Source organism: Narcine bancroftii, chromosome 4 (genome assembly GCF_036971445.1).
Source record: "Narcine bancroftii isolate sNarBan1 chromosome 4, sNarBan1.hap1, whole genome shotgun sequence".
Lineage (NCBI taxonomy): Eukaryota > Metazoa > Chordata > Chondrichthyes > Torpediniformes > Narcinidae > Narcine > Narcine bancroftii.
Genome location: NC_091472.1, coordinates 85,393,922 through 85,419,417, shown reverse-complemented (window position 1 = coordinate 85,419,417; position 25,496 = coordinate 85,393,922). Strand labels below are relative to the sequence as shown.

General features: G+C 40.2%; 1 protein-coding gene across 3 annotated transcripts in view; it reads left to right on the top strand.

The window, feature by feature from the left end:
• The window catches only part of sptlc3 (serine palmitoyltransferase, long chain base subunit 3), a 170,535-nt gene that overhangs the window by 132,691 nt on the left and 12,348 nt on the right, over nt 1–25,496 (top strand). For all 3 annotated transcript variants that reach the window (XM_069931842.1, XM_069931845.1, XM_069931844.1), the window contains 2 exons: nt 4,190–4,409; nt 25,317–25,443. In XM_069931842.1, coding sequence (XP_069787943.1) covers nt 4,190–4,409; nt 25,317–25,443 — 347 coding nt within the window. The remainder of the gene's footprint in view (nt 1–4,189; nt 4,410–25,316; nt 25,444–25,496) is intronic.

The window sequence follows — 25,496 nt, the reverse complement described above, 5'->3', positions numbered from 1 at the left end:
TTGCGCAGCACACAGGCCTGTTCTATTCTGACTTCACCTTGATCAAGGTCCTTTTCTCTTGTGAATATTGAAACAAAGTATTCATTTAGGACCTCCTCAACTTCCTCTGCCCATCAATATTAGGGAAGTTGGTCACCCATAATTGCAACCCTGAATTTCCCCGAACATTCCAAAATCTGCCTGCTTATATGGTTCCTGGTGTCCCAAGGGCTATTTGGGATAGCCCGATAGACTACTCCCAGTACAGTGATAGCTCCCTTCCTATTTCTGACTTTCACCCACAGCGATTCAGTGGACACTCACTCTGCAGAGTCCCTCCCTTTCTATAGCCATGATATTGTCCTGGCCAGTAATGCTACTCTTCCCCCCCACCCCACCCCACTTTTCTACCTCCCATCCTATTCCTTTTAAAACTTATAAACCTAGGTACCTGCATCAGCCAATCCTGCCCTTCCTCCAGCCAAGTTTCAGTAACAGCCACAACATCGTAATTCCACTTACCGATCCATGCTCTAAGTTCATCCCCTTTATTCCTAATACTCCAAGCATTGAAATACACACATTTCAACCCCTCTGACTACCTTGATGTTTTGTTCCCTGCCCGTCCTTCCTCACCAACTCAGAACACAGAGCATCATACTTTTGTCCTTCTATCCTATTCTCTGCACTCACATTCTGATTCCCACTTCCCTGCCAAACTAGTTTAAACCCTCCCCAACAGCTCCAGCAAACCTGCCCACCAGGATATTGGTCCCTTTCCAGTTCAAATGCAGCCTGTCCTTTTTGTACAGGTCAGACCTTCCCCAGAAGAGATTCCAATGATCCAGAAATCTTAACCCTTGCTCTCTGCGCCAACTCTTCAGCCACTCATTCATCTGCTACAACATCCTGTTCCAACCCTCTGACGTGGGTAGCAATCTCCAGATTACCATCTTTGAGGTCCTTTTTAACTTCTTTCCTAACTTCCTACATTCCCTCTTCAGGACCTCATCCATACTCCTATCTATGTCATTGGTCCCCACATGGACCACGCAATCTGGCTGCTCACCCTGCCTCCCACTCCAGAATGCTTTTTATTCAATCAGAGACATCCCTGACCCTGGCACCTGGGAGGCAACAAACCATCCGCAAATGTTGATCTCATTCACCAAATCTTCTATCTACTCTCCTAACCAATGAGTCCCCAATTACCATAGCTCTCCTCTTCTCACCCTTTCTTTCTGAGCTAGGGGCCAGCCTCTGTGCCAGAGACATGACCACCACGAATGGTATATCGCTCCCTCCCCAACCGTATCCAAAACAGTATACTTGTTGTTGAGGGGACTAGACAGAAATGTGCTCTGCACAGTCGGTCTCTTCCTCTTCCCTCTCTTAATAGTCACCCAGTTACCTGTCTCCTGACTTCTAGGAGTGACTGTCTTCCTGAAGCTCCTCTCTAACTCTGCCTCTGCCTGGGCCACTCTCCACTGGCTGCTCCACTTGAGCTACCCCTCTTTTTATCTGTCACTACATCTTAATTACTCCTCCCACCAATCACTGTTCTATTTAACCCTCAGCTTACTTTTTAAAGCCACTCACCTCCAGCTGTCTCCCGACTGTCCCATCTCTCTAGAGTCCCATGCTCCTCGTAACAGTCCCGAGGTTCAGTTAGTTGATTAGGCTTATATAGGTCAGCACAACATTGTGGGCTGCAGGGCCTGTGCTGTGCTGGAATGTTGTTCCTGCATTTTTTTTTTTGCTTTAATTTTTTTCCTCATTTCGGTGGTCTGGTGGTGATTTTAGAGTCAAATCCTTTTTGGGTTCTGGAAGAGGGGCAATTGTATCTTTAATAGTTGTAAAGTATTTACATTTACTGTTAGAATATTATGGGTTCAGTCCCTCTCAGACATGAGCACAGGCACAATCATGAGAAGCCACAGTTGGCAGAACAAGTGTCTCGCAGTTTGTAGTTGTTTTTAATTTATGTACCTATTAATTCATGAAATTTATACAGTTTAAAGAGGAGGTGCTTCTTGTGAAAGCAAATGAAGGTGGATATATTCTCGCAGCCTGATGAGGTATTCCCTCAGGCCTTGAGGGAGACGAGTGAAGAAATTGCAGGGTCCTGGCAGATATACTTAACATGTTCTTAGCCAGGGGTGAGTTGACGGAGGATTAACGGATAGCTCATGCTGTTCCATTGTTTAAAAAGGTTGACAAATAGAACCCAAGACATTATTGGTCGATGAGCCTGACGTCAGTAATAGGTAAGTTATTGAAGGGTGTTCTAAGAGATCGGCTATACAAGCATTTGGATAGTCTGGCTGATTAGGGATAGTCATCATGGCTTTGCGCATATTAGGTCATGTTCAACCAATTTTGTAGAATTTTTCAAGAAGGTAACCAGGATAGTTGCTGAAGGAAAGCCTGTGGATGTTGGTTACATGGACTTTAGTAAGGCTTTTGACAAGGTCATTCATGAGAGCTTGTTCAGTAAGGTTCAGTCACTCAATGTACTTGGTGAGGTACTGAACTGGATTCAACAATACCTTTATGGGACTAGTAGTGGGTGATCGCCTCTTTGACTGGAGCCCTGTGACTAGTGGTGTGCCTCAAGGATTGGTGCTGGGTTCATTGTTGTTTGTCATCTATATCAATGATCTAGATGATAATGTGGTAAATTGGATCAGTAACTTTGCAAATGATACAAAGATTGGAGGTATGGAGGACATCAAGAAAGGATTTCAAAGCTTGCAGAGAGATCTGGACCAGCTAGAAAAATAAGCTGTAAAATGGCAGATGGAATTTAATGCAGAAAAGTGTGAGATGTTGAATTTTGGAAGGACAGACCAAGGTAGGATAGGCACTGAGGAGTGTGGTAGAACAAAAGGATCTGGGAATACAAATACATAATTCCCTGAAAGTGGTGTCACAGATAGATCAGGTTGTAATGAGAGCTTTTGGCATATTGGCCTTCATAAATCAAATTATTGAGTATGGGAGTTAGGATGTTATGTTAAAGTTGTATAAGGCATTGGTGAGGCCAAATTTGGATTATTGTATGCAATTTTGGTAACCTAAATACAGGAAAGATTTCAATAATATTGAAAGAGTGCAGAGAATATTTACTCAGATGTTGCTGGAACTCCAGGAACTGAGTTATAAGGAAAGGTTAAACAGGTTAGGACTTTATTCCCTGGACCATAGAAGAATGAGATGAGATTTGATTGAGGTGTATGGATAGAGTACATGCAAGTAGGTTTTTTCCACTGAGGTTATGTGAGATACAAACCAGAGGACATGGGTTAAGGGTGAAAGGGGAATAGTTAAAGGGGAATATTAGGGGTAACTTCTTCACACAGAGAGTAGTGGGAGAGTGAAACAAGCTGCCAGCTGAAATGGTGAATGTGGGCTCAATTTTATTATTTAAAGGGATTTGAACAGGTATATGGATGGGAGGGGTATGGAACGATATGGACTGGGTGCAGGTCAGTGGTTCGGCTTAGCCTGTTTCTGTGCTGTAACATTCCATGGTTCTGTGGTTCTAAAACAGAATGGAACACATTGCATTGACTTTCGAGCCTCTTGCTGAACACTAAATAGTAGTTGCATCAGGTTTATCTGCTGGTTTTGCTATGGGATACTTGGAGATAAGGATACTGGAAATATGCATGTTCCTTTTCTCTGATTGATAGCATTACTGCTTGAACATTCATGGTTGCTTGTGCTCATTCCCCACCCATCTCACTATCTCCCAAAGCAGGTCACTTTCTACATTAGAGTCTGTTGCTCTGACCAGTAATATTCACTCTGTTCCACAGATGCTGCCTGGCCTCCTGAAAGCTCCATGCATTTCTGTTCTTCTCGTAACTGTTTGGAATGTTCACCCAAAAAAGGCTCTTGGGTTCAAGCGTGGAACGTACACAAGATAGAAATTAATGAATTTTTGGCTATTAAGGGATGTGAAGTTAAGGGAGGAAAGTGGCACTAATGAAGATCAGGAATTATATTATTGAATGTCTGAGCAACTGTGAGTGTCCTGCTTGTGTTCACTCATTTCTAGTGAAACAAAAAGTTACAAAGAAGGTGGTTTGAATGTATCAGGCCAGAGATCCATGAAGTTGGTCTCCCTCTTCGCATTGGCTTTTCAGAGCAAATAACATATTAGTGTAGTTCCTTCACTCTGTGCATGTTATTTTTATTGTTCCAGCATGGAGGGCTCGATGGTACGATTGCCAGAAATTATAGCCTTGAAGCAAAAGTATAAAGTCTACTTGTTCTTGGATGAGGCTCACAGCATAGGAGCTGTGGGGCCCACAGGCCGTGGTGTGGTCGAGTACTTTGGAGTTGATCCCTTCGATATTGATGTTTTGATGGGCACCTTCACCAAAAGCTTCGGTGCAATTGGAGGATACATTGCTGGCAAGAAGGTAGGATTTGCAAGTTCATTTTATGTGCTCACTTCACCCATCTCTCTTGGTCTATCTGTCTATCATTCTTTTTTGTTCCCCAGAGTAGCTTCTGGTGTTTGCTCATCATTTAGTTAATTGGAGAAGTCTGATCTTAGTTAAGCACTGATTAACAATTCCTTCATTGAATGTGTAAATTGAGAGGATTGTGGAGTTGGTGGAGAAGCTAGGTGAAGACAGTGAGCTGTGATTCTCATACAGCTAGCTTGTGGTGTATTAATGGCCATAAATCTTCCCTCATTGGAGTCGTTCCCCTTGCCCTGGTCGAAATTTACCTCTGAAACCAAAGTTTCTCAAGCAGAGTATAACCCCCGGTCATTATTGTATTCTAGTGTGAGGAGTCTTGCTGCTCACAAATTGAATTCTAGGAAAATATTCATGGGAAAATGCTTGTCAATGCTTGGGAAGCTGAAAGTTGTTAGATATAACCGTTCAATTAAATTTGCCGTGCAGTACAATGCAAATCACAGCTCTGTAACTCCAATCTAATCTTCCTTACACTTCCCATATATTTTCTGCCACCTTCATTCCAAGTCGACTATGTTCTAACTTCTGCCACTGGAAGCAATTTTTCCTTAGTCGCAATATCAAATTCTCCTATAGTTTTCAACACATCAATTAAATCTCCACTAACCTTCTATTCCAGAATATATACAATCACAACATGTTCAATTCATTCATGCAAAGATGTTCTATGTCACTTCTGTTGATGTAGTACCAGGGTCCCAGATACACGTGTGGGAACTGATCCTTTTTCTTCCTTCTCTATTTTGCATTTATCCAGCTTTCTGTGGTATGTTCCCTATTCTCACCATTCTCTGGTCCAAGAGGTAACTTCTGAATTAGCTTTATACAGAATTCCTTGTTTTTCTAGAGCAGCTATACACAGGAGTTTAAAATAACAAAATAATTAAATCATAGAATGTTTCCAGTTTCTGAAGCATTAATGGCCAGAACATAAGAATTTAAAGTGATTGCCAGATGAGGAAGTTCAAGGGGTACAGTATATATACAATGGATGGTCAGGAATTGGAATGTGCTGTCTCACAGATTAATAGACCAAAGATCAGTCATAGCCTTGATAAAAATGTCATGAATACTTGGAGGAAAATAAATTTTAACGATGAGAAAGATGAGGCAGAGTGAGGGGTGTTAGAGGAGAGGACATAATTGAAAAGTTCTTCTTGTGAGCCACTTTATTGGAGGGGATGCATTTCCTCTCATTCTCTTTATGTTCAAGTGTCTCACTGTCTCAGCTGCCAATCACTTCAAGACTCGATCACTGCTTGGGTACAGAATTCCAATGACTTGCACATTTCCGTGAAAACGAAATTCCTTTAATCTCAGTGACTCCTTGTCATGAAGCTATGCTCCTGGACACGCCTGCCTAAAGGGGACCAGTCTTTGATAACCTTTCAAGGAAGGAAAAAAAGATCAGGCTGATTGAGAAGTTGTGAAAGGCTACAGTGAAAGGTCTCTTCCTGTGGTGCTTATTCTGCTCTTCCCTTGCTCTCTTATATTCTGACTTCAGTCTTCAATGCAGCAGTGAGTTACGATCAAGGTGGAACCGAGGAGAACATTTTGATGTGCATATCGAACTGCGAACTTGTTTACTGAACAAAGACAGAATGTTGCAGTTTACATCAGAATTTTGACACACAAGCCTAAAGATTTGAACTGAGGCACCATAGTAGCTACTAAAGCTCACCAAGCCAGAGACCCAAGATCAGTTCTGACTTTGGGTGCTATCTGTGTGGAGTTTGCACATTCTCCCTGTTATGAGTGCCCCCCGAACCACCACCACAGATGTTCCTTTTGACACCCATATCCAAATACTTGTAGGCAAGGAAGTGTGTCCAGAGTGTCCCCCACTGGTGGGTGAGAGGTAGGATCTGAGGAGAGCTCTTTTACATGGTATGTTGATAAACCAATGAGAAAGGAACATTACTGGAACTAGTTTTGGGGACCTGAGCCAGTCAGGTGGAGAGAGGTAGGGCAACATTTCGGAAATGCCTGTATAGAAAAGTATGAGGGGTATAGATAGGATAAATCCAAGCAGGCTTTCAACACTGAGCTTGAGTGAGAAAAGAACAACAGGACATGGGTTAAGGGTGAAATGTTTAAGGGGAATATTAGGGGGAACTATTTCCACTCAGAGGGTGGTAAGGGTGTGGAACTATCTGCCAGTGGAGATGATGGATGAGGGTTTGATTTCAAAATTTAAAAGAAGATTAGAAAGGTGCATGTATGGGAGGGGTACAGAATGCTATGATCTGGTTACAAGTAAATGGGACTAGACAGAATAAATAGCTCAGCAAGGGCTAGATGAGCTGAAGGACCTGTTTTGGTGCTCTGGTAGTTATTTGAAATAGTGACCATAACTCGACATATTTTAAAGTGGTTATGGAGAAAAAAACATGGACTGACCCGGATTAAAGGGTATAAATTCAGGTAAAGCCAATTTAATTGAAATAAGATAGGATCTGGCAAAAATAGATTGGGAGCATCAATGCTCAGATAAGTTTACACCTGCACTGTGGAGAGTTTAAAGGAAAAATTACAAGTTAAGCCAACCTGTTCCTCCAAGGGTAATGAATGCAGGGAGTTCTGGATGTTGCGAGTTATCAATAAAAATAAAAGGGAAGAGTATGGCTGATATGAAGAACAAAGACCAAAGATGTTCATCAAGAATGTGAAAAGTCATCAGGTTTTGCAGTACTGTACCAGGCCTTTCAACCCAACTTCTCCATGCCAGGAAATTTGACTACTTCTGCCCATATCCCTCTAAACCTAACCTATCTATGTTCCTGCCTAAGCGTCTTTTATTTGACCTCATTTGCACAATATCTCTGATAGCTCAATCCATATATCTATCACCCTCTGTGAAGAAGGTGCGCCTCAACTCCCTTTTAAATCTTTCCCCTCTCACATTAAATCTATGCCCTCTGGTTATAGATTCCTCTACCTGGGGAAAAAGGTTATAACTTATCTAATTCTCTCATAGTTTTATAAATCTCTGCATTTCCACCCTCCACCCCCACTCACACCAGCATACAAATTATCAGGGAGAAAAGTTCCAGCCCTATCTAACCTCCTTAAAACTCAAGCCTCCCAGTTTCTGGTGACACTTTTGTAATTTTTTTGCACCTTTTCCAGCTTATTAATATCTTTCCTGTAGTTGGATGACTAGAACTGTGAACAATACTCCAAGTGTGATCTCACCAACATCATTATATCCTTGTTCCTGAATTCAATGGTCTGACCAGTGAAGGCATGAGCAACAAACACTGTCTTCACCACCCTGGGATATAGAAAGTATAGGCACCTCAGAAAAGAAATTAAGTGGGCCAATTTAATTTTTTTTACATTTAGATATACAACATGATAACAAGCCCATGAGCTTATGCCCAAATATACACGTGACCAATTAACCAAGAAACCTGCGTGTCCTTGGGAACGTGGGTAAAAACCGGAGCTCCCAAACAAAAACCACATGGACACCAGGAAATCATACATACTCTTTACAGACAGCATTGGACAACTCTTTACAGACACAGGGAGAACATTCAAATCCTTCATAGCCCATGCGGATTCGAACCTGGGTTGCTGAGCTGAAATAGCATTGTGCTCATTGCTGCATTACCTGTGCTGCCCTGAAAGAGGGGTCATAAATAGCACTGGCAAATCTGAAGGTATCCTCAGCTAATATTAAGGACAAAAGAAAAAGCAGGAAAAGAGGTGGATCTATTAGGGACAACATTGGTGATCTGTATTTTGAGCCAAAAGATAAGGTGAAGTCCTAAAAGAAATAAATACTTTTAATTGGTATTTATAGTGGAAACAAACGTTGTAGTTGAAAAATCCAGCGAAAGGGAAGGTGAAATTCCAATCCAAATCTACACAAATAAGGATGCAATACTCAGTGCCTTATTAAACTTGATAAATCCCCAGAGTGAGGTGAGACTCATCACAGTCTGATTCAGGAGGCAAGGGAAGAGATTGTTGTGGCTCCTGCTGAGATTTTTTAATCTTCACTGACCACAAGTGAGATACCAGATAACTGGAGGACAGCATATGTGGTCTCCCTTTTCAGGGGGCAAATAATGTGGGAAAAAGGTGTACAGATCACTGGCCCTCATTATTCAGGGACCAGGGAGATTATGCTCCATCTTTAAATATTGGTCAGTCTTCAGCTGGAGTGCTGCTTTCAATTCTAGCCACCATGCTGCAAGGAGATAATAGCTGCTGGAAAGGCTGCAAAGAAGATTCACCAAGGTTTATCCCAGGATGGCCCATTTCCGTTTTGAGGGGGGACTAGAGAGGCTACTTCTGTTTTCTCAGAAGTGGAGATTAAGGGGGGACATAATTGAGGTGCTTAAAATTAAGGGATTATAGACAGGATAGATTACAAAAATCTTTTCTCCTTGATAAAACCAGAGGAAATGGGTTCATGGTATGTGGTAGGAGATTTTCAGGGGATCTGAGCAGGACCATTATCCATTCAGACCGGAAAGTACCTAGAACGCGCTGCAGAAGACAGTGGTGGAAGCAGAGTCACAAACATCCTTTAAGAAGTGTTTAGATGAGCACTTGAATCAGTAAGGTGTTGAAGGCCACAGGCCAAGTGCTTGAAGATGGAATTAAATCAGTGGATCCCTGCAAATCAGTGTGGACATGATGGGTCTGGTGATCTCTTTCCATGCTCTGCAACTGAGAACGTGGGGAGAATAAAATGTGAGATTAAGTTCTGTGAAAGTTGATGATCACAAGGGATTGTTTTTCTTGCTATACCTCTTTATGACTCCCAAGTTCACAAGATGTGTCCTCTGCTCATAATGTTTTTTTTGTTCTAAATTATCCACAGCATCTTCTCTAATTCATGTAATGGTGTTAATGTCGTGTAGCATTCCAAAGTGCTTCACGGGAATGATTAGCAAGAAAAAGCAGACTTTGAACCACATGAAGAGTATTAAATTAGATCATCTAAAGTTTTTTTTTAATGGTTTGAAAAGGGTAACAATGTAGGGGAGAAGTTAGGAAGGAAATGCAGAGCTGGTAACTTGACATATGAAGACACTGCCACCTTCAGTTGAGTAATTATGTTCAAAGATGCCACAAAAGGGACGTGGCCGTGCGAAAGATCTAGTCAGACGTGGGTTGGAAGAGCTCTCCGTGAAGAGTGATTAAAAAGACAATTCAAAGTTATCAGAGTAAAGATTTTCCATGCTAAAAGTAGAAAAGGACAGTTAAGAAATATAAGACACAAAAAACTAAGGTTGATGTAATTGAAAAGTCACCAAGATCGTTGACAGAAAATCTATGAGGGAGTGGTGAAGAAGGTGCCACAATGATGTCAGAGCTACTCGAATAGACAAGGGGTCAACACCTGATCTGCGGAGAGGTGTCACATGATGGAGTAGTGGCCAGTCGAGTAGAACCAGCCCTCTCCAGAGAAAAGGAAAAAAAAGTCCGAAAAAAACTGCCAAACAAACGCAAAACACAGGAAAATGAAGATAAAGTAACAAGGAAGAGCCAGGAGATGGGAATGAAAAGAGAGAAAGCAAGAATGACAGAGAAAAGAGAAGAAAGAAAATCCCTGGAAAAAAATGAAGACAGCCTTACCTACACACGGGAGCAGGGAGCCACCGTGAAGAGGATCGACCGACCCCCGAAGCTGGTAGATGCCCAGAGGAGCAGTGACCTCCCGAGCGGCAGACTAAAAAAATGGCTCATGGAGCCAGACAAAGTTGTGCAACTGTGCATGCGCGACTCCTCACGCATACGCAGTACGCAAACAAGGAAAAGAAGACGCCGGCAGGAGGGGGGACCAGCTGAGGGACAGACAGCTGAGGGACGCCCAGAGTCGGGAAGAACAGGAGAGGGGCAAACAAGGATACAAGGAGCTGGAACAGGGCAATCGGCGGCAGGGCATCCAGCAACAGGACGTCCTGCAGCAGGAGGCTCAGCAACAAGAGGCCCGACAAAGTGACAGAAATGGCTCACCAGAAAGAGATGAAGAAGACACAGACACAGACAAAAAAAGAGAAGGAAGACCAAGATCTACACAGAAAAGAAGGTAAAGCAAATAGACAGACTACAGATAAAGACTTTTTTGAAGACCAAATGAGGTAATTAAAAGAGATGCTAACACTTGAATTTAATGCAATTAAAAGAAAAATGGAAAGAGCAGAAGACAAAATGCAAAATTTAGAGTTGGCCATGACAGAAATAGGGGAAAGAATAGAAAATGTGGAAGAACAAGAAGCACCTGTAGAAATGGAGATAAATGAATTAAGAGGAAAATTGGAAGAAAGAGACTAAGAAATTAAGGAGACACAAGATTTGTTATCCCAGAAAATTGACATGTTGGAAAACTACAAGGCGCAACAACATAAAAATAGTGGGCCTGAAGGAGGGCGAAGAAGGGACAGACATGAAGGAATTTATAAAAAGATGGACCCAAAGGTGTTGGGAGTGACAGACCTACAAATAGAAATAGAAATGGCACATAGAGCACTAGTACCGAAGCCGCAACCACACCAAAAGCCGAGACCTTTTTTAATAAAACTTCTAAGATATACAACAAGAGAGAACATACTGGAGTGGGCAAGGAATAAATGTAAGAGAAAACAAGCAGCTGTTGTAATATAAGGGACATAAAATAATTTTTTACCCAGATATAGGTTTTGAACGTTTAAAGAAGAGGAAGGAGTTTAATACGGGGAAAATGACTTTATGGAAGAAAGGCTATAACTTTGTGCTGAGACACCCAGCAGTACTTAAAGTATTTATCCCCGGGGAACAGAATAGACTGTTCTCGATCCAAAGGAAGCCCAGGATTCGCAGAACATTTGCAGGACAGGAGACGAGATGAGGAGTAACAAGAAAGAAGACTAGCAAGAAAATGTATAAAAATACGTAATAATATAAAAGAGAGACAATATATACAGAGGTTTAAAGTTGAAAAAGAGAAGGGAAAGGAAGGAAAGAAGGAAAAAAAGAGCTTTGTTATATGTACAGAAAATGAATAGTGTTTCTCTGAGGGGCTGGTGGGGGGGGGAACCATCACTGTGAAATTGATTGACGCTTACAATTATTATCGCAAACCAAATGGAAAGGGGATTGTGGTTGCCCAACAAGGGACTAGGGATAACCCAAAGTGGAGGGGTTTAATGTCATTTGGGGTAAATGGGTTGTGGGGATTGTTGGGGTATTTTATGTTTTAAGCGTATTGTTGAATATTGAGATAAATAAGGAAAACTTAATAATGGAAGAAAGAGGATGGGGTGCTGAGGAGGCAAAAAAAGAAGTGAAAACAAAGATATAAGATAGCTACATTGAATTATATGACCATAAACATTAATGGAATACATAACCAAATTAAAAGGAAGAGGCTACTAACATTACTTAAAAAGGAAAAAATAGATATAGCATTTGTCCAGGAAACGCATCTAACCAAGATGGAACATAGCAAATTGAAGAGAGATTGGGTAGGACGCGTAGCAGTAGCATCATATAACTCAAAAGCTAGGGGTGTAGCCATACTAGTTAACAAAAATGTACCAATCAAGATAAAGGAGGAAATAGCAGACCCAGTGGGAAGGTATGTAATGATAAAGTGTCAGATAGACTCAGAATTTTGGAATTTACTCGATATCTACGCGCCTAATGATGAAGATCAAGAGTTTATGCAAGATATATTTTTAAAGATAGCATATACACAGGGAAACTTTCTGATGTGGTGGGGTGGGGTTTAACCTTAATTTGAATCCAGTGCTGGATAAAACTGGAAAGATAACAAACAAAAAGAATAAAGTAGCCAAATTTATGGTTAAAAAAGAGGGAATATTCATACTACTCGAGTAGGCACAGGACATACTCAAGGATTGATATGTTTTTGTTGTCGGCCCAAATTCAAGGGAGAGTCAGGAAAACTGAGTATAAAGCTAGACTACTTTCTGATCATTCACCCCCTGCTATTAGTAATAGAACTGGAGGACATCCCACCAAGAGCATATAGATGGAGGTTAAACCCCATGCTACTTAAAAGACAGGAATTTAGGGAGTTTATTGAACGCCAAATTAAAACATACTTTGAGATAAACGCAAAGTTTGTAAAAGATAAGTTTATACTATGGGATGCAATGAAAGCCTTCATTAGAGGACAGACAATAAGCTATGTAACTAAGATGAAAAAGGAATACAACCGGGAAGTAGAACAGTTGGAAAGGGAGATAGCAATTACAGAAAAAGGATTAGTGAAAAGGGAGGATATAAAGAAAAAGAGAGAGTTGGCAGGCAAAAAAATAAAATACAAATTATTACAAACGTACAAGGTGGAAAAGAACATAATGAAAACAAAGCAAAGGTCTTACAAATTGGGAGAAACAACACATAAAATATTGGCCTGGCAACTTAAAACAGAGCAAGCTAAAAGAAGCGTATTGGCATCAAGGAAAAATGATAAACAAATCACATACAATCCAATAGAGATCAATGAAAACTTTAAGGAATTTTATAAGCAACTATACCAAACTGAGAACGAAGGAAAAAACAATAAAACAGATGAGTTTTTAGCTAAAATCGAATTTCTGCAACTGCAAGTAGAGGATCAAAGTAAACTGATAAAACCATTGGAAATAGAGGAAGTACAGGATATATTAAGAAAGCTACCAAACAATAAAACACCAGGGGAGGATGGATTTCCAATAGAATTTTATAAAACATTTAATGAGTTATTAATCCCACCCTCCTGGAAGTAATGAATCAGGTGGAAGAAACACAAAACTTACCAGAATCATGCAAGACAGCAATAATCACACTAATACCAAAAACGGGGAAGGACCCATTAACACTAGCATCATACAGGCCAATGTCCTTATTAACTGCAGATTATAAGATATAGGCAAAATTATTAGCAAACAGACTAACCGACTGTGTACAAAAATTAGTAAAACAAGACCAAATTGGATTTGTCAAGAAAAGATGAACAGCAGATAATGTTTGTAAATTTATTAATTTAATTCATGCAGCTCAAGGGAATAAAAGACCAACGGTGGAGGTTGCATTAGATGCAGAAAAAGCCTTTGACAGGGTAGAGTGGAACTAATTATTTAAAGTGTTACAGAAATTTAATCTTCCGGAAAAATATATTAATTGAATTAGGGCATTATATAACGGGCCGTTGGCAAAAGTACTGGTAAATAGATATGTATCGAACCAGTTCAAACTAAGCAGATCAACTAGGCAGGGATGCCCACTGTCCCCCTCATTGTTCGCCTTGGCAATAGACCATTGGCAGTGATGATAAGAAAGGAAAATAAAATAAAAGGGATAAAAATAAAGGAGAATGAGTATAAAATCAGTCTATTTGCAGATGACATCATAGTATACCTAACAGAACCAGAGAAATCAATAAAAGAGTTATACAAGAAATTAAGGAGTATGGAGAAATATCTAGGTATAAGGTCAACACAAATAAAAGCGAAGTGATGCCAATGAGTAGTGCCGACTATACAGAACTCAAAAAAGAATCTCCATTTAAATGGCAATCACAAGCGATACAATATCTTGGTATCAGGATAGACAATAATCTAAATCACTTGTACAAACTAAATTATCAGCCATTAATAAGGAAAATACAGGAAGACTTGGAAAATTGGAAAGAATTGCCGCTAACGTTGATAGGGAGGGTGAATTGCATTAAAATGAATGTATTCCCACAGGTACAACATTTATTACCAATTTCCTTAACAGAGAAATTCTTTATAGAACTAAGGAGAATAACAAGGAAGTTCTTAAGGAAAGGGAAAAAAAATCGAGGGTAGTGCTGGACAAATTAACAGAGATGTAAACAAGGTGGATTGCAGTTACCAAACTTCAAAAATTATTACAGAGCTGCGCAATTAAGGTACATGTCAGATTTTTAACAGACGGGTGAAAAACTGGATTGGACTAGGATAGAACTAGATAAAATAGGAGAAAAGGTATCGGAGCATATACTTTATAAATAGGATGAAAAGCTGGTGCAATATAACAACTCACCAGTACTGCATCATTTACTTAAAATATGGAAGAAGATACATGTAGAAAGAAAAAGGATAAATTACTAAATACCAAAAGTGCTATTGATGCAAAATCCACTAATCCCTTTTAGAATAGACAACTTATTTTTTAGAGAATGGGAGAGAAAATGAATCAAAAGAATAGAAAATTGTTTTTTGGGAAATAATTTATTAACATTTGAACAATTGCAGGACAAATACGGAATAACTCACGGTACAATGTTTGCATATTATCAATTGAAAGCTTATTTAAAGGACAAATTGGGAAGCAGATTGAGACTACCAGAAGGAAGCAGCTTTGAATGTGTAATTACAGATACAATGATAATTAAAAGATTTATAACAAACATGTACATTAAGCTGCAATACAAGGAAATGATGAAATAAGATACAAAGCTGGGAAAAGGATTTAAACATAAAGATAAAGAATGAAACATGGAAAGAGTTAGGTACTGGAACTATGAAAAACACAATAAACACAAGGCTATGTATGATACAATATAATTGGTTACACAGGCTATATATCACCCCTCAGAAATTAAAAAAGTGGGACCCAACAATATCGGATAGATGCTTTCGCTGTAAACAAGAAATTGTTTACAGATTCCGCCCTGCTCCAGCTCCCTCAACAGCCCCTAAGGCTAGAGCTGGATGAGGTTCCCACCCTGGATGAGACATATAAGGCAATCGAACAACTGAAAAGTGGCAAAGCAGCAGGTATGGATGGAATCCCCCCAGAAGTCTGGAAGGCTGGCGGCAAAACTCTGCATGCCAAACTGCATGAGTTTTTCAAGCTTTGTTGGGACCAAGGTAAACTGCCTCAGGATCTTCGTGATGCCACCATCATCACCCTGTACAAAAACAAAGGCGAGAAATCAGACTGCTCAAACTACAGGGGAATCACGTTGCTCTCCATTGCAGGCAAAATCTTCGCTAGGATTCTACTAAATAGAATAATACCTAGTGTCGCCGAGAATATTCTCCCAGAATCACAGTGCGGCTTTCGCGCAAACAGAGGAACTACTGACATGGTCTTTGCCCTCAGACAGCTCCAAGAAAAATGCAGAGAACAAAACAAAGGACTCTACATCACCTTTGTTGACCTCACCAAAGCCTTCGACACCGTGAGCAGGAAAGGGCTTTGGCAAATACTAGAGCGCATCGGATGTCCCCCAAAGTTCCTCAACATGATTATCCAACTGCACGAAAACCAACAAGGTCGGGTCAGATACAGCAATGAGCTCTCTGAACCCTTCTCCATTAACAATGGCGTGAAGCAAGGCTGTGTTCTGGCACCAACCCTCTTTTCAATCTTCTTCAGCATGATGCTGAACCAAGCCATGAAAGACCCCAACAATGAAGACGCTGTTTACATCCGGTACCGCACGGATGGCAGTCTCTTCAATCTGAGGCGCCTGCAAGCTCACACCAAGACACAAGAGAAACTTGTCCGTGAACTACTCTTTGCAGACGATGCCGCTTTAGTTGCCCATTCAGAGCCAGCTCTTCAGCGCTTGACGTCCTGCTTTGCGGAAACTGCCAAAATGTTTGGCCTGGAAGTCAGCCTGAAGAAAACTGAGGTCCTCCATCAGCCAGCTCCCTACCATGATTACCAGCCCCCCCACATCTCCATCGGGCACACAAAACTCAAAACGGTCAACCAGTTTACCTATCTCGGCTGCACCATTTCATCAGATGCAAGGATCGACAATGAGATAGACAACAGACTCGCCAAGGCAAATAGCGCCTTTGGAAGACTACACAAAAGAGTCTGGAAAAACAACCAACTGAAAAACCTCACAAAGATTAGCGTATACAGAGCCGTTGTCATACCCACACTCCTGTTCGGCTCCGAATCATGGGTCCTCTACCGGCACCACCTACGGCTCCTAGAACGCTTCCACCAGCGTTGTCTCCGCTCCATCCTCAACATCCATTGGAGCGCTTACATCCCTAACGTCGAAGTACTCGAGATGGCAGAGGTCGACAGCATCGAGTCCACGCTGCTGAAGATCCAGCTGCGCTGGATGGGTCACGTCTCCAGAATGGAGGACCATCGCCTTCCCAAGATCGTGTTATATGGCGAGCTCTCCACTGGCCACCGTGACAGAGGTGCACCAAAGAAAAGGTACAAGGACTGCCTAAAGAAATCTCTTGGTGCCTGCCACATTGACCACCGCCAGTGGGCTGATATCGCCTCAAACCGTGCATCTTGGCGCCTCACAGTTTGGCGGGCAGCAACCTCCTTTGAAGAAGACCGCAGAGCCTACCTCACTGACAAAAGGCAAAGGAGGAAAAACCCAACACCCAACCCCAACCAACCAATTTTCCCCTGCAACCGCTGCAATCGTGTCTGCCTGTCCCGCATCGGACTTGTCAGCCACAAACGAGCCTGCAGCTGACGTGGACTTTTTACCCCCTCCATAAATCTTCGTCCGCGAAGCCAAGCCAAAGAAACAAGAAATTGGAACAACAATACACGCAATTTGGGCATGCACAAAAGTGAATAGAAACATAGAAGATAGGAGCAGGAGTAGGTCATTCGACCCTTCGAGCCTGCTCCGCCATTCAACGAGATCATGGCTGATCTTAAAGTTCAGTACCCAGTCCCCGCCTTCTCTCCGTAACCTTTAATACCCTTATACTGAAGAAATAGATCTAATTCCCTCTTAAATATATTTAATGAACCTGCCTCTACTGCCCTCTGTGGCAATGAATTCCACAGATTCACCACCCTCTGGGTAAAGAAATTCCTCCTCATCTCGGTCCTAAATGGTTTGCCTATTATCCTCAAACCATGGCCCTGGGTTCTGGATTTTCCCATCATTGGAAACATCCCATCTGCATCCATTCTGTCCAGTCCTGCCAGAATTTTATAGGTCTCTATGAGATCCCCTCTCAATCTTCTAAATTCCAGCAAGTACAATCCCAATTTGCACAATCTTTCCTCATAAGTCATTCCTGCCATTCCAGGTATCAGCCTGGTGAATCGCCTCTGCACTCCCTCCATTGCAAGAACATCCTTCCTTAGATAAGGTGACCAAAACTGCATACAATACTCCAGGTGTGGTCTCACCTTACAGCTGCAGTAAGGTATCCTTGTTCCTATACTCAAACCCTCTTGATATGAAGGCCAACATACCATTTGCCTTTTTAACTGCCTGCTGTACCTGCATGCTCGCCTTCAGAGACTGATGTACAAGTACCCCTAGGTCTCTCTGCACTTCCCCATCTCTTAATCTATTGCCATTCAAATAGTAATCTGCCCTCCGGTTTGTATTACCAAAGTGGATAACCTCACATTTATCCACATTGTAGTGCATTTGCCATGTATCTGCCCAGTCCCTCAATTTATCCAAATCACACTGGAGCTTCCTGACCCCTTCTTCCGTGCACACAACCCCTCCTAGCTTAGTGTCATCTGCAAATTTGGAGCTATTACATCCAATCCCCTCATCCAGATCATTAATGTAAATTGTGAACAGCTGGGGTCCCAGTACAGATCCCTGTGGTACCCCACTGGTCACCGCCTGCCACTCAGAAAACGAGCCATTTATCCCAACTCTGTCTTCTACTTGCCAGCCAGTTCTCAATCCACATCAATACTTTGCCCCCAATCCCATGAGTCTTGATTTTGGAAGCCAGTCATTTATGCGGGACTTTATCGAAGGCCTTTTGGAAGTCCAGGTACACCACATCCACTGGCTCTCCCCCATCTATTTTACCTGTCACCATCTCAAAGAATTCCAATAGATTTGTCAAGCACGATTTACCTTTTGTAAATCCATGTTGACTCCGTCCGATCCCTTCTCTGCTAGTCATATGCTCCGCTATTACATCCTTAATAATGGATTCCATCATTTTGCCCACTACTGATGTAAGGCTCACCAGCCGATAATTCCCCGCTTTTTCTCTACCCCCCTTTTTAAATAGTGGGGTAACATTAGCTACCCTCCAATCCATGGGTCCTGATCCTGAGTCTATCGAGTTCTGGAAAATAATTCTTAAAGCATCTGCTATCTGAATGGCCACTTCCTTGAGTACCCTAGGATGTAGATTATCAGGCCCTTGGGATTTATCTGCCTTCAATCCCATCAATTTCCCCAAGACCATGTCCTTAGAGATACTGATTTTTTTCAGTTCCTGCCTTGCATTAGTCTCTATGTTTCCCAACATCCTCTCTTGTAAAAACAGAACTAAAGTAAGAATACTTTTTGGGAAGAGCTAAATCAGATATTAAGCAAAATTACAAAAAACAACATGCCAAAAAATCCATAAATTTTTCTTTAAATAATATAAGAGGTAAAGAACTAGGTCTCAAATTGGATAGAGCCCAAAAAAGATTCATTATGATAGCCCTAGCAGTTGCAAAAAATGTATAATGTAAACCTGGAAAATGGAAGAGAGCCTGAAAATTCAACAATGGTACATGGAAATGTAAGTGTATTCCACTGGAAAAAAATATGTATAACTTAAAAGACAAATTTACATTGTTCAAACAAATTTGGGAACCATACATGAAATATAACAGAAAATGCTGGCCTCGGACCTCCATCTTCTAAAGTGATAAGAAGATAAACATGATCAGATTTAACGTGTAAAAGTAGACAACACGACTTTTTTGTTTTTCTTTTGTGTGAAGATGTTTTATTGTATTTTATATGTTTAATACTTATTGGTTTTGGAGGGGGGTGGGAAGGGAGGAGAAAAGAGGGAAAATATCACTGTGTATATTTAATAAGAACACTTGTACATATTTTTGTTGATATGGTTTATAGTGCGATAAATAAAAAGTTACAACAACACCTGATCTGCAAAGTTGCTGGAAACAATGGAGACATTGACTGGACAATTTTCTAAGGTAGAAACCTGCTGATAGAGATGGAAGACAAAATATTGGTGATAGCGACAGCATTTGAAAATCTGAAAACTTGGGTGGGCCAGGCCAAAAATGACCTGATAATGGCTCATGAAGAACTGAAGCCCCTGAATCCCTAGTGGGATTCTTCGAGGGATGGGTCCTATGAGTGTTGGGAACAGGAAGATTCAAAGAAAACTTGCTTTTAGAGAGAGCACACCACAAGACCAGATAATTAAAGACCACGACCGGTCCTGGTAAGTTTTCTGAGTTACCGGGATCGGGAGGCAATGTTAAGAGCAGCAGTCATTATCTGCCAGGGAAAATAAAGGCCCAGTCGAGCTGGAGGGTGGAAAAGAACATTTTTCAAGACCTTTCTGCGAACTTGGTTAAACAAAGAAAGGAATTTGATGGCATCAAGCGACAACTGCGAACAGGGAACATAAAGTATTTGATGTTATACACAGCGAGGTTGAGAATCGAAGCGTCAGATGGACTTTGAAGATTCTGTAAATCTCCAAAGGAGGTAGAGAGATATATGCAAGAACTATAAGGGGGACTTCAGAGAGAATTGCAGAAAGAAGAACAAGAAAAAGATAAAGTGAACTGTGAATTTTAAAATCTGGGTAAAAGCAAACAGAAAGTTTTATTTTGAATCATCTTTTATTGGTTAATTAAAGTAACATTGAAATGTTTAAGACAAGCTTGGGAGAGGATGAATACTTAGTAAAATAGTTGCAGGCCAGATACCCTGATTTAAGGGGGTTAATGATGCCAAAGAAGGGGAGTTTTTGCAGTGTGACACCGAAGTTGGGGGAGGGATTTTCTCTGAGATATTACCGAGGGCTTCTATCGTGGGCTTCAGGAGTTTCTTATTTACATTGCCGTAAGAGCAGGGGCATCACACATGTTTTTTAAAAGGAAAAAAATCACTATTGTCTGAATAGTTTTCCTACAGGAAACGCACCTTACAAATTGGAACACAATAAATTAAAAAGGGATCAGGTGGGCTTCGTTTAAAAAAAAACATCCTGTGGATAATTTGGGCAGATTAATCAGTATAATAAATCTGGAATTTGATCGATTACAGTGGTCATTTCTATTCAAAGTATTAGAAAAGTTTGAAATGGGCCAAATATTTATTGACTGGATAAAAACCCTTTATTATAAGCCACGGGCCATAATTATAACTAATGGTCGAATGTCGTTGATGTTTCCTTTGAGTAGATCCAGCAGGAAGGGGTGCTCACTGTCTCCAGGTCTCTCTGTTTGGCGATTGAACCATTAGCTGAGGCTGTAAGAAGTGATCTAGACATAAAAGGGATTCAGAGTTGACCAGGAGGAGCATAAAAACAATTTGTTTGCAAACAATATGTTGTTGTATTTATCAGACCCTGATGAGTCTTTGGCCAAACTACCGTCCACACAGGAGAAATTTGGAAGAGTTTCTGGTTACAAAAATAATTTGGAAAAATGCAAAGATATACAGACAAATTTTGATTATGAAAGATTCCAAAAAGGATGTCAGTTTAAATGGAAGCTGGAAGGAATTAAATATTTAGAAATAATGTTGGATAATAACTTACAAAACCTGTACAGACTTAACTATCTCCCTATGCTTGGAAAGATAGAAGACGATCTACAAAGATGGAAGAACTTTCCTAATACTTTAGTTGGGATGGTGAACTGTGTGAAAATGAAAGGGATGCCAAGACTGCAATACCTCTTCCAGTCATTGCCTATTCCTTTGTCTCGGGATTTTTAAAAAGATACTCAATGATCATTTAAGACTATTTTTTTTAATAATAAAGTGCCTAGGACAGTGGTTCTCAACCTTTTTCTTTCCACTCATATACCACTTTAAGCAATCCCTTACTAATCACAGACCACTGATGGCATAGGGATTACTTAAAGTGGTATGTGAGTGGAAAGAAAAAGGTTGAGAATCATTGTCTTAGGATCTCCATGAAGAAACTGATGTGGGAATATAAATTGGGGGGGGGAGGGGGAGAGATTACGACAGCTGGATTTTTTTTAAATGATCTAGCAGCCCAGGTAAGGTTCCTTTCATCCTTCTTTGAAGAAAGGAGCTCTCCCTCATGGATTACATATAGTGAGGGAGAGGCAGTGAAGGATTTTATTTACAGATGGAACGTCAAATTGCTAACAATAAAACCAGATTACCCCATTCAAATACATATGATTAAAATTTGGCATGAGATTAATGAATGTATTGGAAAAAAGTGGGGATATCGCCAAAAACACCACTGTGCCCATGAATTTGGGTAATAGAGTTCTAAATATTTGGCATGAGAAAGGAATAATTGAAGATTGTTAGGAGGAAGGACTACTTAGGTCCACTGAACAATTAAAACAGAAATATGATTTGTCAAATGGAACCTCCCACTGCTTTCTTCAGTTAAGATCCTTCTTGCGAGAAAGATGGAGTCCCACAATGGCCCCACCTTTAAGTAAAGAAGTGGAAAGGATGCTTCAGCTGGGAAATACACCTAAATTTATAACTAGAATGTATTTTGTTCTTGAGACGAGTGCTAAGGTTGAGAGGTGGGAGTTATAATAGCAGAGGATGTTGGTAACAGGAGTGACCTTCCCATACAACCCAGAGCTGTACCTTCTGGGCAATCTTATGGACGTGAGCTACAAACTGACTAAATTTCAAATTTGCCTTCTTAAAGTAGTTCTAGCTGTGGCCAAGAAATGTACAGCAATCACTTGAAAGTCCGACTCTTCCCTTTTTGCTCGATGGGCCACGGAGTTACGTAGTTGTACACCCATGGAGAAAATTACCTATAAATAATAAATATGACACATTTATTAAGATATGGCAACCATACTTGCATTATGTCGGGGTCCAATTATAAATTTGACTCTTCAATATATGAAACGGAGATATCCCCAAAAAAGAATTAAGAAAAAAATGAGAACTCTGACAGTAGGTGAAGTTATATTTTTGTATTTGTGGGGGGGGGGGGGTGAATTTTGTAAATATTTCATAACTTTGATGTGTATAAAAGTTTAAAGATTGGGTGAATATATTTATGGAAAATGAAATTTTTTTTTAAGATGCCACAAAGCAGCTTTTTTGTTCTACTTCTGTCTGTATTGAAAAGGATGTTTAACAGCAGGAAATGCAAAGTTCTGTACTTGGACTATTTCATTTTTTTCTTGACGTCCATTTGAAGGAGACTCCAAAATGTTTCCATGGTCAATAACTGCGTTTTGCAGTTTTAATTAAGAATATACTTAACCGCTGGGACGCTGAAGGCTTTCTGATTATGTCAGAGGTTTGGATCTGGAGCTTGAGTTGGCGATGAATCAAACAGGAGTCTGTGGCTGCAGGAGCGCTAGAGGCTACCACAGGCACTCATTGACTCTCTTTTGCTTCTCTTTCTCCTATTGTTAGGGATGTCGGGCTCATGGTGACCCTTCGTTTTCTTTATGCCAGACAAAAGTTAAAGTTACATTGTTAATGTATTATTACGTGACAATAAAAGGAATCTTGAAGTAGGCTTCATGGAGGATACTGCACATCAAGATTGTAGTACTTGTGAATGCCTGTAGAGGGTACTGATGCAGCAGTGTACTTTACAATGTTGAGCAGCAGTGCCTCTCACAGGAACTCAGTTGTATGGCCGGAACCTGAGAAATTAGGATCTATTTGCCCTTTCTTTTCTTTTTAAAAATATTTTTATTGAGTTTAACATTTTAATCCTACATACAAAGTCTACTAGTATAGCAAAGAAGCATGTCATATCATATACATATCACAAATTAATATAAATAATTCAAATCCATCCATATTTGTTGATTAAACATTAGTTCTTAAAACTAATTCTGGATAGAAACCAATTGAGTTACAATATAGCAAGCCCTAATCGTAACACAAAGTAATATCTGTCTAATATGATCTAGGGCAACCATAATCAAACCCGTATATAATCGATTAAAAATGAATAAAAAGAAAAAAACTAAATTTAATCTACCCCCTCCCTCTAATCAAGGTCACCTTATAGAAAAAAATTAAGGATATGGATCAAGTAGTGACTTTTAGAAACTAGACAGAGAATCACCGAAGCATCCAAATTGCTTAAATCTGCCAATCATGAGGTATTCTATGAATGGGCTCCAGATCTTTTGAAATTGAAAATTTACATCTATAATGTTGTAACTAATTTTCTTCAAGCTTAAATATTCCATAATCTTTCAATATTCACAAGAGATAGGAACACAGAATTTTGGATCAGGGATTACTTATTCAACCCTTCATGCATGAATACCTGAAGATTTTAAAAATGGCATATAATAGGCAAGTGTTGTGATTTTTAATCTGTAATTTTGGGGGTAGGAAGAGAAATAAAATCAATTCCTATTGCTCTGAGTTCTTGGATGAGCTGCAAGGAGAGGAGCAAAACAGAAAGACAGCTTTTATAGCCTGATTATTAAAGACTCATCTTATGTCACAGTTCTCATGCCATCCAAATCCATCTAGCCAGTGCCAAAACCTATTAATCAAGAGTAGCTCTACTCTTTAAGCAACATAAAGGCCAACTTCCCCAAAGGGTTTCTGCCCTCCTTCAGTGAAATTGTCCAACTAAACCACTCCTCTTTTCTTACAGCCCTGCATATGTTATCCCCTTCAAGTAATTATCCAAGTACAATAAATCCCTAGGTATCCAGCACCTATGGGGATTGGTAGATCCCAGATAAGTGTATTTTCCAGTTGCTTGAAACTTGCAATGCCTAATATATCTGCATTAAGAATAAACAGTTTAAAAGGTAAAAGACAAAAATCTATACTGTACTTACACTGAAAAAACTTCACTTGCATGAATATATAAACCTTAAAGCATTTTATTTTATATATTCAGTCATAATCTTTGAGAACATTTAACTATCGTTGCATATGTAGGTTCCACCCCCTTCCATGAAGCCACCCAAAAGATGAACAATAACATTAGAAATAATTAATACCCCCTCCTCCAAGGGTACTGGAGTGACTCTTACTAAGCAGGAATAAGGAAATAATTTAGGAAAGTCAGCCCAATGGCGAGCAGCATCAACTAGCTCTTCATCCTGGGCAACACCATTGCTGTTTCACATAACGTTTTCAAACAGCTGCTATGAGTAAAGACCAAGGCACTTCACTGGCTGAATACTTGCTCCAATCTTCACCAAAGGTTTATGTGTTGATTCAGAGAATATTTACGTTTACAATTTTAAACTTGCGCATTTTTTATCTATTATTTTATTCTGAATTTAATTTTAAAATTTTTACTTATTTTCCTCAATTTTTTTTTTGCCATTTGCTCAAGGGTGCCAGTTGCTTGAATTCTGGATATCAAGGGTTTTACTGTATATATTATGTTGTTATATATGTTTGAATGCATGTGTGGCAGAAGTGTCTGTCTTATGCCTCAAGTAACTGTAATTGGCTTAAGGACAAAGTCTGACTCAAGAGTCGCGTGGAAGATGTTCATTTTCGTAGCATTGCTGAGGTGAATCAATGTGATGAAATGCGCAATTGTGTTTAGGGCCTGGACCAATGATCAAAAATGATGAGATCAAATTCCAGCTAGAGAATTTTGATCCAATTGACCAAATAACCCAGAGTTTTATAAACTACTTTCAGTGATGCTGACAGTGAAAAGTGCAGTTAATTACCCAAGATCAAAGAGAACTATCTTGTTCACTATTGTACTTCAAGAAAGAAAATGCTCTTATCCTTGCGCACTATGGCCTATGAATAACTCGTATTACATAACGTTGATAGGCCAGTTATCCCCCTCAGTTCCGAGGCAGTTAAAAGACTGTTAACAAATGCTGCCCTGAGCGCCATATCCATATAGCGATGAAACTGTCTCAGTTCCATTGCATCTTAACAGAATCTATTAGCTACTTTCTGCAAAGCATTTGTTTCTCTTCCAGGAGATTGTGGATTATCTACGACTATATTCCCACAGTGCTGTCTACTCTACCTCAATGCCTCCACCAATTGCAGAACAAATCATCAGATCACTGAAGTGTCTTATGGGACTTGATGGATCAACAATAGGTAAGAATTAAACATGATTGAATTTCTTCTTCTGGCTATCCTTCCCAAAGGAT